At 45.6% G+C, this 20,226-nt stretch overlaps 2 protein-coding genes across 3 annotated transcripts in view; both read left to right on the top strand.

Annotated features, from left to right (window-relative positions):
- The window catches only part of LOC136587770 (ABC-type organic anion transporter ABCA8-like), a 146,722-nt gene that overhangs the window by 104,398 nt on the left and 22,098 nt on the right, over positions 1-20,226 (top strand). For both annotated transcript variants that reach the window (XM_066586533.1, XM_066586532.1), the window contains exons 26-29: positions 2,495-2,608; positions 4,464-4,526; positions 15,387-15,478; positions 16,985-17,105. In XM_066586533.1, coding sequence (XP_066442630.1) covers positions 2,495-2,608; positions 4,464-4,526; positions 15,387-15,478; positions 16,985-17,105 — 390 coding nt within the window. The remainder of the gene's footprint in view (positions 1-2,494; positions 2,609-4,463; positions 4,527-15,386; positions 15,479-16,984; positions 17,106-20,226) is intronic.
- On the top strand, positions 10,017-11,512 carry LOC136588284 (uncharacterized). Its single transcript, XM_066587381.1, has 3 exons — positions 10,017-10,208; positions 10,285-10,952; positions 11,491-11,512. The coding sequence occupies exons 1-3, from the start codon at positions 10,173-10,175 to the stop codon at positions 11,510-11,512; spliced, it is 726 nt and encodes a 241-aa protein (XP_066443478.1). The 5' UTR covers positions 10,017-10,172.

The raw sequence follows: 20,226 nt of genomic DNA on the forward strand, positions 1-20,226 counted from the left end.
TGTTAGGTCTCTATGCAGATGACATGATCCTGCTTCTTCAAGACCCAGAAAACTCCTTTCCTCAAGCTCTTAATATATAATCCTGAGAATTGAGAGAATATATTATATTAACTGGCCAAAATCTGCAATCATGTATACTGCTCGGGATCCACCTGTTGACCCTCATGTCTCCAGGTGTGGCCTGCCGGTAGTATCCAAGTTAAAGTATCTTGGAATCACCATGTTATGCGACCATGAAGGGACAATTGACGAGACCATTTCCTCATTACAGGAACTAGTCAAGACAAAACTCAAATTATGGTCTAGGTTGCCCTTTTCAGTGGTGGGTTGTATGAATTTGATCAAAATGGTCATTCAGCCTAAATGCTTATACATTCTGCAATATATGGCAGCTAAATGTTTTTCAAACCTTGAACTCCCTTATGGTATTTATCTGGGGCTCTTCTCGCTCCAAATTGAAACTATCTACTCTACAGAGACCCAAGGACCAAGCTGGAATGGTTTTATCAGACTTTACTATATAGCAGGCCAGAGAAATATTAAACCCTGGTTTATGAGAGAACAATTGCCCCTCATGGACCACTACCTGGATGGAGGGTGAAGGGAAAGGACTATACTCAATGTCTTAGAACACCCAGAATTACCTAAATCCTCCGCCTTGATACAACTGCACAAACTAGCCTTGTCTATTTGTCGCATCACTAAGAACATTCAACATTTCACTGAAGCGGTGTCAGATCTCAAGCTATTGCACCACCCTGCTTTACCCTCCTTACAACTCATACCTGACTACAGGTACTGGACCATGCTGGGTGTAAACACACTGGAAGATCTATATGAAAGCAATGTGCTCATATCATTCACCCGACTGCATGAAGAATTACAGGCACCCCAACTCCCAACTGTTGAGGTATTTCCAATTACGCCATGTGCTAAACTCTCAATTCCCCCTACCCTAACCAAAATTTCTAACTACTCTACCATAAGCATATTAAAATCTCAAGGACCTAAAGGTCTAATTTACATATTGTACACACACCTACTGTCAGTCAAAATTAGCCATAACCCTTTAACAGTTTACGACAAACTCACATCCCCCCGCTATCACCAGAAGACTGGCAGAACGCGGTGGACTCGCACCTATCTGTATCCCCAGCTCTTAACAATAAACGGATACAACTGTATATTGTCCATCAGTCCTATTTAACCCCGGTCAGATTACATAAAATGGGCAAGATCCCCACGCCTGTGTGCCATATATCACCAGCTAAATGCAGGATTCTAGCATTTAATATGAGACTGTTCTTATATTATAGAATTCTGGGTGGACTTCTACTCGTTTCCTTTACTTTGAACCCAAAGATAGCACTGTTCGGTTTATTGGATGGGGAACTGTGACCGCACTACACTCGGATCTTCCTTAGGCCTCATGGCCACAGGTGGGTCGGATTCCGCATGCGAGAGCCCACAGCAGAATCCGACACTGCCCGCGGCCGGCACCCGCACATACCTGTCCGGGTCCTCTTTCTTCTGTACTGTGGATGTGTGCGGAAGTCGCGGCTGGCGCACACGCGCAGTTTATTTTTTCTTTTGTTTTGAACTCCTGCTTTCCCATGAAATCCATGGCCGCGGATCGGACAGCTTCCATTGACTTCAATGGAAGCAGTCTGTGCGGGAACCGCAGTAAAATGCAGCATGTTGTGATTTGTTTTCCGGACCAAAAGATCTGCAAATCAAATCTGCATGCTTTAATTCAGTTGCGGACGCCCATGCTTCCCTATTGGCGGCTTGTATTGCGGATCTTCCGCAGATTCCGCAAATCAAATCCGCCCGTGGACATTGGGCCTTAGGGGGGAGGTCTTGTTGGCCAGGGAGACAATTGCCATGAGGTGGATGGCAGTGGAGCCGCCTTCTATCTCAGGTTGGATGAGATGTAGTGATCTGTTACGAAAAAGTGATATACCAACACTGGGGATGTCCCAACAAATTTCAAAAAGTATGTGAACCTTGGCTTAAGTCGCACCAAACACTACAGACTGATTAACTGAGACAGATATACGCACTGCAGTCCATAGAGATAAACACCTATGAGTCAGTATGTTTGTTGCAATGTATGTTAACAGACTTTGTTCAATTTATAAAAAGAGAGAGGAAATCATTTCTCCTCTTCCGTTGTCCCTCACGTATGAGAGAGAAATATTGGACAGATTATGTGGAATTATGCTCCTTGTATTAACGATGCAATTTTTTGAATAAAACGAAGTAAATAAAAAAACATTGACAGAATTTGTAGGTTCTCTCAGAACAACTATTTGTAAGTTCATTTACTGCAAACTTACTTCAGTTCAAAAGAGGTTTATTGATGAATAGCAGGCAAGTGTGCCGTAAGAACCCCCATAGAAGTCTATGAACATGCTTGAAGTATATGGTGCAGGTGTGAATGACGCTTGATGCTGTGATTTACTCTCAGGATTTGTTATGTCTCTTCTTTCAGATTTCCGTCAATTTCCTCTTTGCTGGATTATTTTTTGTGGGTCTTTTCAGTTTATACATCGCCTACTTGTTCTTGGTGCCTCCCAGTAACTTAGGAGCTTTTCTGATGCATCTGGTAAGTAAAATGAAAAGTGTTCAGCATTTTTCTTTACACAGCGCCAAAATCCAAAGCACTATTGATGATGATGGTTAGTAAGAAGAGGGACTTCATGTTCTGTGCTGGAAGACCACAAAAAAAAAAAAAAAGAAGCCATTGTGTCCACTACTGTTGGTGCGTGCGCCATTCCTAACTTCTCCCCGGGTCCCTATTAATTATTTGGCCACTACATAGTACTATGATTAGTGCATTGTATGGTACTGTTATGTAGATACTCAGAGCACTAATATTTAAACAATGGACATTAGTAGGACCTATCCTATATGATAGCATTGTATGGTAGCATTACAATATATGGTGGTATTATCTGGCCAAATTATTATTTTGGAAGTACTATAAATGTTGTACACTTTAGATAGCTGCCAGCTGAACAGCTATACCAATCAACCCCCAAGGCCAGTTTTAGAAAAAGTGTGGCCCTGGGCAAAATTTAAAGTGGGACCCAAGATGATTCAATATTGTACGAACACCACAGTAACAATCAGCAGGGCCCCAGACTAAAAAAATTACCTATGAGCCATTTGCTTCTAAGCTGAAACACTTGGGGTGCGTTCCCACATACGGCCTGCGGCTGAGACTCCTCTGAGCTGCAGCTGCCAGTAGCCACACAATCTTGCTGACCTTATTGGCAAGATTGTGCTTCCATTGGTAGCCACAGTTGGGCAAAGTCTCAGCCGCAAGTCGATAACTGGTATGTGGGAATGCAGTCTTAGGAGCCAAATAATATTTTGGGTCACAAAATTTTAGAAGAAAATACCCTAAAGGGAACCAGTCACCTCGGAATGGTGCCATAAGCTAGGTTACGGTGCTGTTTGTGGAGGTGATGGGGAGCTGCGGTTGTATTTTTTTCTATACTCGCCCACTCCCCCATACGGGCGTTGTCCCTCGGTGAAGTCCATGCGCAGTTCAAAAACCTGAGTTTTTTCAGGCCACTGTGCACACTGCCATAGACTTCTGTGGGAAAGTGTGCACACAGTGGTCTGAAAATAGTCAGATTTTCGGACCACACATTAAATTTACTATATATATGTATACAAAATACATCCCCCAGCTCCCCTCTCATCTCCCGAATAGCATCATAATTCACTTGCTGTTCTGAGGTGACAGGTTCCCTTTGAAATTTATATAGCCTATATCTCACTATAATAAGACTTAGGCTGCTATGTCAGGAAAACTCTAGCGGTATCCGGTACCGCTCGTGTAATAGGACTCTTATGTGTGCTGCTCCCTCTCCTTGCATCTCAACAGACCCCGCAGTACAATTACATTCAGTCTCTCCCACCCGTGCAGTACAATGAGGGTGCAGAAGTTTCTTGCGGCTAAAACCTTATCAACACGGCCATGCTTCCACTGGCTACCGTGGCTGGGCAGAGTCTCAGCCGCAAGAGGTTTCTGTTATGTGGGAACACACCTTGAGGGTTTCAATACATAACGATTGCGAACACTGCTGGAATAGCGCTTATTGCTGGGCTGCACCCACACTTGCAAGTTCATCCCTCCGGTTATCAAGAAAACACCTGCGCTGGCTACAGCCACTAGGCACACATGTAATAGAAGGTCCCCGCCAGTGCAGTATGGTTATATCCAATCCTGGACTCATGAGTTCCATCATTATGACGCGCCCAGGTGATGGTCACATTCAGCGGTTTCATGCTGCCATGTTATATCATCCTTAGAAGTGGAAGCCTCATGCCAATCATTTAGGGGTTTATATTTTATGGGTTGTCTGAACCGCGGCCCCAAGTATTGGCCCCTACTGTGCTGATAAATTTGAATCCATACATGACTTTTTTTTTTTTTCTTTGCTCCACAGAGTCTCTGGATGTTCTTGGACGAAACTAGTCCTCAGCTGGAAATGTTTCTGTATCTAACAGTTGTAAGTATCTCAGAGGATCACGTACATGTATGCATGCGTGTGTGTGTGTGTGTGTGTGTGTGTGTGTGTATATATACATATATAGTGTGTGTGTATATAGATATATATATATATATGTGTGTGTGTATATATATATATATATATATATATATATATTATATGTGTGTGTGTGTGTGTGTGTGTGTGTGTGTGTGTGTATATATATATATATATATATATATATATATATATTGTAGGCAGTTAAAGGGTGAAGTTGTGGATGGAGTATATCTCCCTCCCAGGCTCTTAGTTTAGACAGGGTGGCGGTCCAGTCCACAACTTCACCCTGATTCTTAGGAAGCTCAGCTGTAGGCACTGACTCTGTTACTGGGGCATAAAAGGCTGCAGCTCCCAAGTAGTCAGTGCCTGACAGCCTGAGGAGGAAGCCTCTGAGCACCCTGCGTGGTGCAGCATTTCATTTGTTTACTGCATGGACTTTGTGTTGCTGTTTTCTATGGCCTGGAAGCATACGTCAAAATAAAGACAAAAGCAAGCTTTTATGAACTTTGGAGTCCAGTTTGTCGAAGCCGCCCCCACCCCCTGGAGGACATTACTACAATAAATAAAATGTATATATTACAGCACGTCCCAGCTTTTGCATAAAGTATGAATATTTCCATACATTCTATGTAAGGGTACTTTCAAGTATGGTGGAGTATTCCACTGGAGGCAAGAAAATATTTTGCCGCGATTAAAAATCTGCACTAAAAATCACATCAAACACACAGATTTGCAAATGGCTAAATTTCACCACAAATTTGTGTCAGAATCCACATGTTAGAAATGCAGATTTTGGTGTGGATTTTCATAGGCCATGTAGAGTTTCCTGTCTATGAGGCACTGTACGCTTTCCTGGTCTCTGCTGCTGTTTACTTCTGTTACAATTCGGTCTTTTCAAGTTTTGGTTTTAGCAAGCAGAACCTGTATCCAGGCTAGATTGTCATCTGAACTCCAGTTTGATGCATGTTACCTGCACTGATACACTGTAACAATCTACCGGGAGAGAAATTTTGGCTGCTGATGTGTTTGGGTGCTATTTCATTAGCGCTGGCATTTTCCTGATAATTGTCGAGTGGCCCCTGTGAACGCAGGAGCCACCCGGTAAATAGCGATGTTGCAGCTTGTTCAGAGCACTAATAGTTGGGTGGTACCCAGAAGTTGCGAGTGCTAACGGCTGCCACTAGCGCTTGTGCAGTAGTGCCCTTTAGCTCACAGAGGGTTATCTATACTCTAATTATTACACCTGTAACAAACCCTCAGCTGTAAGGAGTGTTAGCTGTGTGTGCCAGTTTTGACCTCTGGATGTAAACAACAATGTTCCCTTTAGGCTGGGCTCACATGGGCGGATTTCGATTGCGAAATCTGCAATCTGGGTCCTTGCAGAGGATCGGCAGCAAAACGCGGGCATTGAAAAGCATGTAAATTCACTTTTTCACTCACACTCGTGGACACGAATTGCGTATTCCACGAGCAAAGGAAAAATTGCAGCATACTCTATTTTGCCATGGATTCCTCATGGACGGCCTGAATTCAATGGTGGCTGTCCAACCCGCAGCCCAAAATTAACATTGTGTATGGGCTGTGGGTACCTGCGTCATCACCAAGCCACGGCATGAGAAATACAAGCCATAAAAAAAAACAAAAAACTGACTGCGAGCGACTGTGATGCAGAATCCGCTCCGCCTGTGTGACTGGCCATGTGATAGAGAACTGAAATCTATGCCTGCTGTGAGCAAGGAACGGACATAAATGATAGCGCCACTCACTTCTGTAGGCAATTTAAAAAAGTGCTGAGAGAAGCATAAAACTACAAAAATTTCAAAATGATTGGGCAAACGTGGTGAGCACCAGGATTGTAACTTATCAATTGTGCTGCACATGCAGAGCTTTCTATTTTGCAAACAAAGTACCAAAAAATAACGTGGCTGACACTAGGATGTGGCCTATCGGAATCCCACTCTGATGATAGGACTGCCCTGGCTTATTGAACACAGTTATTGGTCATGGTTTGGACACATGATCAGAGGTTTTTGCGGTTCATACAGTCTTCTGTAGGTCTTTCGCTGTTCACTTTGTGTAGTCGCCTGAAAAAAGGCACTACATAGCGCTGTTTAGCTGTGGGGACCGGTAATATGATAACCAGACCTTGAGGGTTTAATCTGAGTCATTTTGCACAGCTGATGCAGGTAACCTAGCAACCAGTTAGTCGTTTTTATTTCAGCTACACAAGTTAGAAAAAATGCTTAGTGACTCGGATAAGGCAGGTAGCTTAGCAACCAGATAGGTTGTGATTGGCTGCAGGCAAACTGGCCAGGTGACAGAGGCGATAATGGTCGCAGGAGGCAGAAAAAAATGATAAGGAATAGAGAAACACCAGGTAGAGAGGCGCCAGAAGGAGAAGCGTCAAGCAGAGAAGTGCCAGGGAGGAGAGAGAAGTGGCAGACAGAGCAGAACAAGCAGGAGCGATAAAAAGAGAGAGGCAGGAGAAGAATCAGAGAAACGGTGAGTGAAGGAGAGTCAGCTGTGACAGTGAGTAGTGGAAAGATAAGAGAGAGAGCTGAGATGAAGAGAGGGAGATAAGGAAATAAAATATGTAAATACGAAGAGGGATGGAGAAAAGAAATCCAGAGTAAGCTCCCAGTACATAAAAATGTTGAACACAGGTGTCTTCATTGTTGCAACTTGTGTAGCATTTCTTATTCACTGAGGCCTAATTCCCACGCTGCGGAAATCCGCGGCGTTGCCCCACAGCTATTAGGTTCTATTGAACCTAATAGCGCAATGCTCACGGTGCGGAATTCCATCGTGGAATTCCGCCCCGTGAAATCACCCGTAATCACCCGCAGCACGTTCTGTTTGCTGCAGGCGTACTCGCGGACGGCTTCCATTGCAGTCAACGCTATCTTCCGCTGTAGCACAGCAGTAGATAGCGTGAAAACGCTTCCCTGCCCACCGAAGCCCGCACGGGATGCGGGGCAGCGGATTCGGAGGGGAGTATGGTGTCTCTGGGGGGTGCCGTGACGGATTCTGCTGCGGAATTCCGCTTGCGGAGCCCGTCACGGCCGTGGACACTAGGCCTGAGTGTGGTGAAGCAAATTGCCTCATCTCCCTGCTTTATTTAATAATACCGTGTTACAGCAAGTTAGGCAAAATATCTGACTCCGTGTGTTAGGCTGCCTGTCCGTGGGAGCAGAAGCCAGCAGACGCATCTCCGCCAGTTAGCCTATCTGACAGATAGGCTGACTGCAGAGAATCGCTGCAAATTGCAATGATTCTCCGCTCATGGACAGGGGGGAAGTGCTCTCCATAGCAACGCTATGGAGAGCGTTCACTGCGTTCCCTGCGGCCGGATTCTTGCCACAGGGAACGCAATTTAAACTCGCCCGTGGGCAGGCAGCCTTATTCAGCTCCTCACCAGTCACGACTTCAAATTGTGCCCGAGGGCTCTGGTGTCCGAACTAAAATAAAAAGAGAAAACAAATCAATTAATCGTTCACAATAAAATTAGCGCTGACCGTATTTGGGTTCTTTCTCCCCTCTTTCAGGGTTGTGATCTTAACAGCACGCCCACTCCTAGCGAGAGTAGCAACAGTCCTGAATGTTCTTCATTTGTAAATAATTTGTTTAACCATGGATTGATAAACACCCAGATCTTTTTACACTGGATTTTTAGCCTTTTCCAGCTTTATGCATATGTAATTTGTCTTTTGACGTGTTTTGAAAGTTGTTTGCATTGAGGCTTCGTTCGCAATAACCAGTCTTTCCTGAGAGCAAGCATGTCAGTAACCAGGCTTTGTGTGGCTTTATTTAATGGGCAAAACACCCATGAAACCCACATTTCCAGTCTCATCTCTTTAATTTAAACATCTAGCACCCCTACATATAGAGTGTGATATGCTATTACAGGACTGTATAGGTAATAATAGTGCTCCATGTATCACTTTGTCACTTTGGGGCTGTATATAGAAGTATGGTGCTCCCAATGCTACTACAGGTCTATATATAAACAGGGTCTCACTATAAAGCTGTATATGTATTGGTTGTACTCAACATATCACTATACAGCTGTATATAAAATGAACATGCTCTCTATTTGACTATAGAGCTGTTTATGAGGACTTTGGAGCTCTGCTCTAATGTCTTAATTGTCTTAAAGGGGCATTTCATTGCATTTTTGCATTGGCCCTACCTAACACCAATGTGTGGTTACATTTGAAGGTTTGCTGATGCCACGTACTTTTGTTCACTCCACTTGCTGCCAATTTAGTCCAACCCACAATATGAGGCCACGTTTCGATTTTTTTTTGATTTTTTTTTTTACAGAGCCACTTTAAGTTCCCAATCAACTCCTGGATGTAACTCAGGATCATTACAGGAAAATTAATATCATATATGTACACAGTTTATAGAGATTTATTCTATATGTGATGACGACAGGTGTACATGGGCTTTAACTCTGGGGTATAATGTACCTATGACTATTAACCCCTTAGTGACGGCCGTATCGTAAAACTACGTCCTGCTGTTGCAGGACGTGTATCTCCCTCCATACAGCGCGGGCGTCAGCTGTTTATTACAGCTGACACCCGCGGGCAATAGCCGGGTTCAGCCGATCGCGGCTATTAACCCTGTAAATGCCGCTGTGAATTCTGACAGCGGCGTTTAAATCCCCCGAACGCTGTTCGGGGGTCCTGTATGGCCCCCCCCCCCCCCCCCCCGGGGTAAGATCAGGGGAACCGTGCAGGTGTCATGGCAGCCGGGGGCCTTTAGAAAGGCCCCACGGCTGCCTTAGCAGACTGCCTGTGAAAAAGCAGTATGACGTAATGCTGTAGCATTACGTCATACTGCAGGAGCGATCAAAGTATCGCATGTTAAATTCCCCCAGGGGGACTTCAAAGTAAACTAAAAAAAAAAAATCAATAAAGTTTTTTTAATTGTAAAAAAAAAAGTTATAAAAGTTTAAATCCCCCCCTCTTGCCATATCTATTATTAAAAAAGCATTATTTCCCCATGACATCATGACAGCATACGCTGGAGGTTGCTCACCTGCTGACCTGAAGGGACAGGAAGAGGCAGAGTATAAAAAGCACCTCCCCTCCACCAACACCAGTGTTTTTCCTGTCCCTTCAGGACAGCAACGGCAGAGCTCCAGCAACGCTGTCCCATGCCGGAGGAGGACTTACCGGCGAAGCGGCGGCGTGGATCTTTCGGGCAGCCCCGGCAAACCCAGTGGGAAGGACCCCATCTGGGAGCTTTCCGGGGACTGCGTGGGCCGGGGCCCAAGTACGGGTTGCCGGCACCACTGCGGCCGTCATTTCGGGCGGCGGCCGCCATCTCCGGTGGGCCGGGGTCCAAGTACGGGCTGCCGGCACCACTGCGGCCGTCATTGCGGCGGCGGCCGCCATCTCCAGGTCCAGGGCCGACAGGAGCGCTCCAGGGGGCGCGGTTTCGGATACAGCGCGGTGACGTCGGACGCTCCGCAAAGGGGGCGTGGCCTGGCGCGGCCGGCGCCAAATTCAAAAATCCGCTGCCCCTGCATCAGCTGGTGGTGTTTCTCCACGCTAAGGAACGATCCTAAGCACAGGAAGCGTTCCTGCAAGGCGCAAGATGTCGACCAGAGAGGACCCAGAGACCCTCCTAACTGTAAGTGGTCCAGTGGACCAACCTACACCTGCACCACATACACTTCCCGACTAACTGAGTTTCCCTTGTCTTACAGGACAGGGATACTCAAAAACCGAGGGAGGCTAGACGCAGGAGTAAAAAATGTCCAGTATGTCTAACCAAACTCGACGACTCCTGCACAAAAACGTTATGCGCTACCTGCTCCGCGAAAATTATGCAGGAGGAAAAAACTTCCCTTATGGCCGAAATTCGGTCAGTCGTCCGAGAAGAAGTGCAGTCCTCTCTCTCGGACCTCCAACCTGGGCCTTCCGGGGTTACACGCAGGTCGGTTCCGGCGGTGTCTGAGTCTGACTCCGACATAGCGGAAAATGTGGATTTTGACGGGGAAGTGACGCAGGAGGACACGAAATATCTTTTCTCTACCGCAGACATGGATCAACTGCTGAAAGCGGTACGCAGGACCATGCAGGTGGAGGAAGACGTGCAGCAACCCCGCACAGTCCAGGAGGATATGTTCGCGGGGTTACTCCCGCAACAAAAATCTTCATTCCCCGTAAACGCCGCACTCAAGCAGCTGATTCTGAATGAGTGGGAGAGCGTGGATCAGGCTCCGCTAATCCCCAGGGAATTTAAAGAACGCCTGTTATTTCCGGGAGATGAAGTGTCCTTTTTGGACGAGATACCTAAAATCGATACTGCAATTGCCATGGTATCCAGAAAGTCTGGGTTGCCCTTTGAGGATACGTCCCACTTAAAGGACCCGTTGGACCATAAGGTGGACACATCCATGCGTAAAGCCTGGTCTACCTCCGGTCTCATCATGAAAGCTAACATCGCGGCCACTTCCGTGGCTCGTTCCATGGCAATCTGGTTGGACCAATTCGCAGCCCTAGTCGACCAAAAAGCCCCTAGGGAGGAGTTCGCAAGTGGCATCCCTCTGCTGCGAATGGCAACAGGGTTCCTGGCGGATGCTTCGATGGAAACAGTCCGCCTCGGAGCCCGCATAGCAGCCCTATCGAACACCGCCAGAAGGGCAGTGTGGGTGAAAGAGTGGTCAGGGGACGCAGCGTCCAAAAATAGGCTATGTACCCTACCGTTCCGGGGCGGGCGTATATTCGGACCAGATCTGGATCGTCTGCTGGAGAAAGCAGCTGACAAGAGTCACGGACTGCCTGCCACCAGACCACCCAAGAGACCCTTCACCCCTCATCCCTCGTCTACGTACGCCGGGAAGGGGAAGACCGGAAGATGGTCTTATCCAAAGGGCGGAAGGGGTAAGACTTTAACTTTTGTCCCTCAGCCCATACTTTCGGGCCCGGTAGGGGGTAGACTGGCTCGCTGTTCCCATAGCTGGCGTAATATTACAACTAACGAGTGGGTACTGCATCTAGTGGCGGAGGGGTACAGGATCGAGCTACTATCCCGCCCCCCGGACAGGTTTATGATAACCCCAACCCAGTCTCCAGGCCTAGAACAGGCTCTGTTGGAGGGCGTACGGAACCTGCAGGGTCTCGGCGCGATTATCCCAGTCCCTAAGAAGGAACAGGGAAAAGGCTTCTATTCCCCCCTCTTTCTGGTTCCCAAACCAGACGGCTCCCACCGCACCATTATCAATCTAAAGCAACTGAATAAATTCATTGAATATAGGAGATTCAAAATGGAAACCATTAGAACTGCAACTCCTCTAATTGCCAGGGATAACGTAATGGCTACAATAGACCTTAAGGATGCCTATTTTCATATCCCTATTTACGCCAACTCACAAAAATTCCTGAGGTTTGCGCTGAGGGTGGAGGGGGAAATCCGCCACTTCCAGTTCGTCTGCCTACCATTTGGAATCTCCTCGGCTCCGCAAATTTTTTCCAAGGTCGTGATGGAAATGGTGGCCTTCTTACGAAATCAGGGTGTCATGATCATCCCCTACTTAGACGACTTCCTGTTGGTGGCAGATTCCCCGTCTACTCTGAGATCACACTTGGAGTCCACATTGCAATTATTTAAGGGGCTTGGCTGGATTGTTAATGAGTCAAAATCCAACATGGAGCCAGAAACCAGGAAGAAATTCCTGGGTGTCATCCTGGATTCCAGTCTACAAAATTCGTCCCTTCCTCCCCTAAGAAAACATCTTATCATAGAGGAATGTTCCAACCTATATAAAAAACATAGGGTAACGATAAGAGACGCAATGCGGATCCTGGGACTAATGACTTCGTGCATCGGCGTGGTCCCCTGGGCCCAATTCCACAGTCGCGGACTCCAGTCACTAATTCTCCAGAATTGGGACAAGTTGCAGGCTTCGCTTGATCAGACAATCCCTATTCCTGCGGAAGCCAGAGCTTCACTCCGTTGGTGGGTGTCGTCGGACAACCTGTCTCAGGCATCCGATTGGAATTTGGACCCGGCCGTAATAATCACGACCGATGCCAGCGCCAAAGGGTGGGGGGCCCACTTTGAAGGCGGTTATGTACAGGGGGCCTGGGACGTTCACGAGAAAGCTAGCTCATCGAACTTTAGGGAGCTTAAAGCGGTATGGAAATCCCTGCGTAGCCTGCAAACACGGTTAGTGGCGAAACATGTGAGGATCTTCTCAGACAATATGACAACAGTATCACTCATTCGCCACCAGGGTACCACCAGGAATCCTCCACTACAACGACTGGCGGGGCGGATCCTGCAATGGGCGGAAGGCACAACAAAGTCCCTATCGGCCTTTCATATAAGAGGAGCCGAGAACTCAGCCGCGGACTTTTTAAGCAGAAGGAAAGTGGACCCAGGAGAGTGGGAACTCCATCCAGAGGTGTTCAGCCTTCTTGTGGAGAAGTGGGGGGTACCAGAAGTAGACCTCTTTGCGTCAAGCGCAAACACCAAATGCCGGCCTTTCTTTTCCAGAGGCGCAGAGAAACAGGCCTTGGGCACGGACGCTCTCTCTCACCCCTGGGATTGGGACCTAGCGTATGCCTTTCCCCCTCTACCACTAATCCCGCTTCTGCTAAGGAAATTACTGCAGTCAACCCTAACAGTAATTGTTGTAGCACCATATTGGCCCAAAAGACCGTGGTTCCCCCTCCTGAGATCCCTGTCAGTGGGAGAGCCCTTCCACCTTCCAACAAGACCGGACCTACTGTCGCAGGGCCCTCTTCTTTACCCGGAAGTTCACAAGTTCAGGCTTACGGCCTGGAACTTGAGCGGGTAAAGTTCCTAGGGAAGGGTCTTTCCCCTAAGGTTATTTCCACCATTAGCGAGAGCCTTAAACCCTCGACACACAAAATCTACTCCAAAGTCTGGAAAAATTTTTCGGAGTGGTTAGGCCAGGACATCCAGCAGCTGGATCAGCCAGACGTCCGGAAAATCTTAGATTTTCTCCAGGCGGGCCTGGATAAAGGTTTGAGTCCGAATACCCTCAAAGTCCAAATTGCGGCCTTGGGGGCATTCTTCGATCTCGCGCTGGCGGAGCACAGGTGGATTAGGAGATTTCTTAGAGGGGCGAGCAGATTACATCCATTCACACGGGCCACGGCACCACCCTGGGATCTAACCATAGTCCTTCAGGCCTTATGCGACCCCCCATTTGAACCGATTACGGATCTATCCATCGCCTGGCTGACATACAAGGTAGCCCTGCTTGTGGCAGTTACGTCAGCCAGACGCGTGGGGGAAATCCAGGCCCTCTCACGAAGGGCCCCATATATGACTATCCACCCGGACAAAATAGTTTTTTCTTTAGACCCATCCTTCCAGCCTAAAGTATTGTCAGATTTCCACAGGGGCCAACCAATAGTTATTCCAGCCTTTTGCCAAAATTTCAAAAATGCAAAAGAACAAAAGCTCCATAATATAGACGTCAAAAGAGCGGTACTAGCGTACCTCGAGGCAACAGAAAGTTTCAGGAAGTCTGACAAACTTTTCGTTCAATTTCAGGGGCAGGCCAAAGGAAAGGCCGCTTCTAAAGATGCGATCGCCAGGTGGCTCAGGAGAGCCATCCAGGAGGCTTACAAGGCCAAGGGCATCCCCCCTCCAGAAGGATTGAAGGCCCACTCAACGAGAGCGGTGGCATCCTCTTGGGCGGAGAGAGCGCACGCGTCGATTGAGCAAATCTGTAACGCAGCCACATGGACTTCAGGCCATACTTTCATCAAACATTATAGGCTGGACTTTAAATATAGTCGCATCCTTCGGTAGGAAGGTGCTCCAAGCCGTAATCCCTCCCTAAAAAGCCCATGCCACTTATTTGGTATTCCTCCAGCGTATGCTGTCATGATGTCATGGGGAAAACGGGAATTTTTTCTTACCGATAATTCCCTTTCTGGAAGACATCATGACAGCATACGGGCTTTTCCCCCCCCCCCCCTTACCAACATGGTTACCCTAGTTTGTCCAACACATGAGGTAATGTGTATGCTTTAACTTTGTTTTCTGAGGTGTGTGATGTCAATAAAAACACACCTTCTGGTTAAATAGCTGGTCACTGTGGTCATTTGGAACGCACTGGTGTTGGTGGAGGGGAGGTGCTTTTTATACTCTGCCTCTTCCTGTCCCTTCAGGTCAGCAGGTGAGCAACCTCCAGCGTATGCTGTCATGATGTCTTCCAGAAAGGGAATTATCGGTAAGAAAAAATTCCCGTTTTTTCCTGCACGGTGAACGTCGTCCGAAAAAAAAATAAAGAACGCCAGAAATACACTTTTTTTTAGTTACCCTGTCTCCCAGAAAAAAACGCAATAAAAAGCGATCAAAAAGTCATATGTATTCCAAATTGATACTATCGGAAACTACAGGACATCTCGCAAAAAACGAGTCCTTGCTCAACTACGTCGACGAAAAAATTAAAAAGGCATTGCGCGCACAAAATGATCGCAGAAAATAATTGAAAAAAATTAAATATCTTAAAAAAAAATACAAGTACTACAGCAAAAAATACTATATAAGTTTGGTAATCGTACTGACCCATAGAATGTTGTTTTTTTTCCATTTCTCTCAGCTTAGAATTTTTTAAAAGTTTTTCAGTACATTATATGGTACAATAAATAGTGCCATTGAAAAATACAACTCGTCCTGCAAAAAACAAGCCCTCATACAGCGACGTCGATGGAGAAATAAAGGAGCTACGATTTTTTTAAAGGGAGTAGGAAAAAACAAAAATGGAAAAAAGCAAAGCTCCGTCACTAAGGGGTTAAGTAGATTCTTTTTTTCTTGTTTCAGCCATGTTTGCACATCATCGTATTTGTGGGAGTTCTTTGGTTTTTGGAATGGAGATTTGGAAAAAGGTGTCTGAAAACAGATCCCATATTCAGGTGAGAAAAGAACATTTAGATTGTGTTTACAATAGACTTTCAGTAATGTTAGTGCTTGGACCCTTCATGGAGCACTCATGCCCACGGCTATATAGAAGGATTAACTCTGTGTGCCGCTGTACGCGTCTAGGGGAGAATACCTCTGTAATCAGGGGCGTAACTATAGGGAATGCAGGCGATGTGGTTGCACACAGGCCCCTGAGCCTTAGGGGGCCCATAAGACCTCTCTTCTCTATATAGAGATCCCAGTACTATGAATAAAGCACTCCATTTGGGGGCCCCCTTACATATTTTGCATTGGGGCCCAGTAGCATCAACGTACTACATGTATTTTTGACGCAATGTTAGAGATCATAACAAATCCACAATACGTGCCTGAGCCATCAGGACTTCCTACTGTAAGGCTGATCTAGAGGGCTTCATTGTACTCTCCATCATTAAAGGGGCACTTCGGTAATTTTATTCTTCATTCTTGATGCATCTATTACCCCCAGTGTTTATAAGTGAGCTAGCGTTACCTTGGTTAGTTATTCCTTTCTATCTGAAGCTCCTGGCCTCTTTTTCCTCCGATGGTCATGTGATCTCAATTCTGACCAGCTCAGATTTACTTGGGGTTATGCTGTCTGAAACTAGTTGATTTTTTTAGTCTGTGTGATGGTATTACCAAAGACTTTTCAGTCAGTGTGATCGACCCTGCCACAGAAATTGTCTGAAGGTGGATACTGACACTCCTATTACAGTTACTGATGATGATCACACAGCTCCTGTCACACGGTTGTAATAGAGGAGATCACTGCTCACCCTCCTAACTGTATACTTATGGTCTGTAGCGTATTTAGCTGAATATAGAAGGTGAGGATAATTAATCTATTTCCCCAGCAGGCAGATATAGTGTAGTCTCCAGCTAATGCTGTGCTGATGCATCATGGGGTAGACCTGAAAGTAAAAACAATCTCACCATGAAGATGGTGTCTTATAAGGGTGCTGCACTGCATGGAATGGACTAGACACAGCTTTGCCTCCTGTGCTGAGGCATAACTTGAAGTTCTTGGGCCCCAATGCAAAACTTGTAACAGGGCCCCCAACAATAATACTTTATTCATAGTACTGGGCTCCTTATATAGAAAAGAGGCCTTATGGGCCCCCTAAGGCTTGTGGGCCCGGGTGAAACCACATCCTCTGCATCCCCTATAGTTACACTAGTGCTCCTGTGGTTGCGTACTGAAGTGCCCAAACGTGCCTTTGCAGTGGCTTTTGCAAAACCGACGATGTCGAGGATGTTCTGAGGTGTTTTAGGACTCCACCACACCCTAACAATGATGTATTTGCCTTTGCTAGTGCAGTAGTAGGGTGACTTTCTGCTCTGAACATACTTTAGCATTGACTATTACATGCACAACTTTGCGCCCTCTTAATGTGCTCGCCGTAGGGCTGGTAAATTGCCATCATATACATTGTATTGTAACATTGTATAGTATAGGATCTATATTTCTTTTTTTTTTTCAGGTTTTCTCAAAGAAAAAATCAGTTTAAACAAAACCCAGAAGAACTCGAGGACGATGATGAAGAAGTCCTTGCTGAGAGAGAAAGGGTTAAAAACTTGAAGAACACAACAGATGTGGAAGAAGTTAGTATCGAAATCATTGATCAGCACCCTGCTACATTATGTTCCTTGGCTCCAGCAGACTTGTCACATTCAGCCTGGTCTGTGGGTGGGCTTCTAGGCATACCTGTAGGCTGATAACGCTGCTGTATTTACAGGGCATACGTTTTTGTACACCACTCACAAACAGTGGGATGACATCTACTTGGCAGGCTGTTACATGTGCAGTTTTTGTTCAGGTTTTCTGACACCATTTTTGCGGCCCTGTCAGATGAGTGAACACATACTGATATGATGAGCGTATGCACAAGGAGACTTACCATTTGTGTTGGTGTGTCACATATCAGTGGTGTAGCAGTAGAGGTTGCTGGAGATGCAATTACACCTGGGCCCATAGGCTAGGGGGGCCCAAGGACCCCCCTCACTACTGACCTTACTGGGCTTCTAGAGGTTATTGCAGGTTTTTTTTTTTTTTTTTACAAGTCATAACTTGCAGTGAACGTAATAAACAATGACATTTAAGCTCTCCATAGACTCCCCTGTGTGGGAGAGTCAAACTTACAAATGACAAACAACATGCTGTAATTTTCATGCTCACTAGAAGCCGCCAGGTGAAGGGGTGCGCTGACAGCGCCAGAAATGAGCTGCAGATACTTTGCTCATTTCAAGCCAAAATTCGCACCAATGGTCACTGCTTCCCTGCAGTGTGAGGAGCACATGTCACATTTCCAGCAGTGAAAGGGTTACAGCCTGTAATTTACTGTAGCTCTTTCTGGCTCCTAGAGGGGAGACAACTCACATCATTCACCCGTCCTTTCTCTTAAGATATGCTGTTTGACATCTGAGATGTATGTGTGTATGTATTTTGGGGGATGGACGATGGCCATTGGGAATGGGGCCAAGCTGAACATTTGAACCCGGGCCCATGAGCCTTTAGCTACACTCCTGTCACACATGCTCTCACAAAAAATTTTGTGCATGTGAACAGGTGTTAATCAGAAAAGGAGAGTGATTGTTCTCCGTAAGAGAAACCAATAATCTGAGTAGGTTGGAAAGCTCGCTGTAACATCATGTATTTCTGTTAGCCATTAAAAGGTATCATATCTACCAGATTACTTGGTTTCTCTTGCTGAGAACAATCACAGTTTGCTCTACTGACTAACACGGTACTAAACTTGTTTTTCTTCTTCAAAAAAAGGAGATACACACATAAAACACTCCAATACGGATCGCTATGGATGAAATAAAGTTTGTGTATCTGAATGGGCATCTAACTCTCTTACCCTTACCCTCATCAGTTTGTAGTTGTACATACTGGATCTCAATGCGGATTTCACCCACTCATTTGATGAGTTGAAATCCTTGCTGAAAATCTGTAATATTAATTGACTTATTGGTGATTTAAGGTTCCCACTGCAGGTCCGTTTACACTACAGATTTTCTCTGCATCCTGTGGATGAGATTTTTTGAAGTCTTCTCCAATTCACACTTACTGTAAGATTGTGCTAATTCACTGTAAAAGGGAAGGCAATACTTACTGATACAAGCGTAGGTACAAACAGCAAATCCATGCAGCATGCTGAAAAGGCAAAATGTTACCTATAAACACAACAGTGACAACCATCGTGCTCCAACGGTTGTAACAATGACCCCATAAAAGTATCACCCCCAGTGCCCGTACTCCTCATAACCGTACTGACCACAGCTCCCCATAAGTCAACCTGCCCTTATAACAATACCAATGACAACACCCAGTCAGAAACAATAAACCACAGTCAGAACCCTTAGGACAGAAGGCTCATTAAGGCAAGAGGATTAACCCGATTCTTCTTTATTAATAAATGAACAGCCAGTATGACGTGTTTCGGAGACACAGCCCCTTCCTCAGGAATGACTGGGTAGAGTACAAAGTATTGGCTATTGCTGATATGAAAAAAGGCGCATATAGTACTTAGGTAGGAGATAAGCTGGCATCTGGCCCCTTACTGAGACTTTTTTTTTAAATACCACAGCTTATCTCCTACCTGAGCACCATTTGTGCCTTTTTCCATATCAGCAACAACCAATACTTTGTACTCTATCCAGCCATTTCTGAGGAAGGGCCTGTGTCCCCAAAACGTGTCATGCTGGCTATTACTTTAATATAAAGAAGAATCGTGTTAATCCTGTTATGGCGATAGCCTGCGGAGGGTCAGCAGGGTGTACCTCTTGACTGAAGTCCAGGTGCAGTACTGTACTACCTGTGCAGTAGGGCTGCAACACCTAGACTTCAGTACGTCATATGACGGAGGAATTAAATGACAGAGCCCACACAGTTATGGATTCATCAAAGAATTCCCACCCGACCTGGGTCAGGCGGCTTTTATTTATAGCCCCTTACATTAGGGTGTCACAACATCATTGGACAATTAACTATGCAAGTTTATTGGTTAGTTTTCAATCCAATATTTTCATACGGCAATTTAATTGCACTCATTGGACATATTCTCATCCTTCATTTGCATACCTTCAAGAAACTTCCAAATCGCAGTGAATAACCTCTTGACGGAGTGCCAAGAGGCCAAGCAGCTCAAAGTTCTTATCTCATCTCAGCATGTGTGTCCCTGTACATAGAACACGGTCACGCTGTTTGTTTCATGATTATTCTGTGGCGTAATATTTCAATATCACTTATATACACACTCCTCTATATATATATATATATATATATATATATATACACATACATACACGTACACTCTCATATATATACATACATACCCAGTCCATGATTACTTTATAACTTTATTACATTATGTTATCCGTTAATACAGGCGCCAACACTGCCTCTTAGTTATATCCTGATATTCCTGGTATGGCTTCTTGAGCCAACATGTGGAAGCCTCTTGATATTCTTATCTTCTCTTAACATATGTCTCTCGGTACATACACAGTTACACAACCCAGTTCATGAAGTTGTTTTTCTGATATATTCGATGGCGTCTGTCATTGCGCAGTTTAAATTCATATAATATATTAATATAAATTATCCATAATCATATATTTTCCATTACAATCTCGCGTTAATAAGCCTTCTGTTCTAAGGGTCGTACCTGCAGTCCATTGTTTGTTGTTTTTCTGTGATTTCTACCATCACGCCCCATTA

This window comes from Eleutherodactylus coqui, chromosome 13 (assembly GCF_035609145.1).
Source record: "Eleutherodactylus coqui strain aEleCoq1 chromosome 13, aEleCoq1.hap1, whole genome shotgun sequence".
NCBI lineage: Eukaryota > Metazoa > Chordata > Amphibia > Anura > Eleutherodactylidae > Eleutherodactylus > Eleutherodactylus coqui.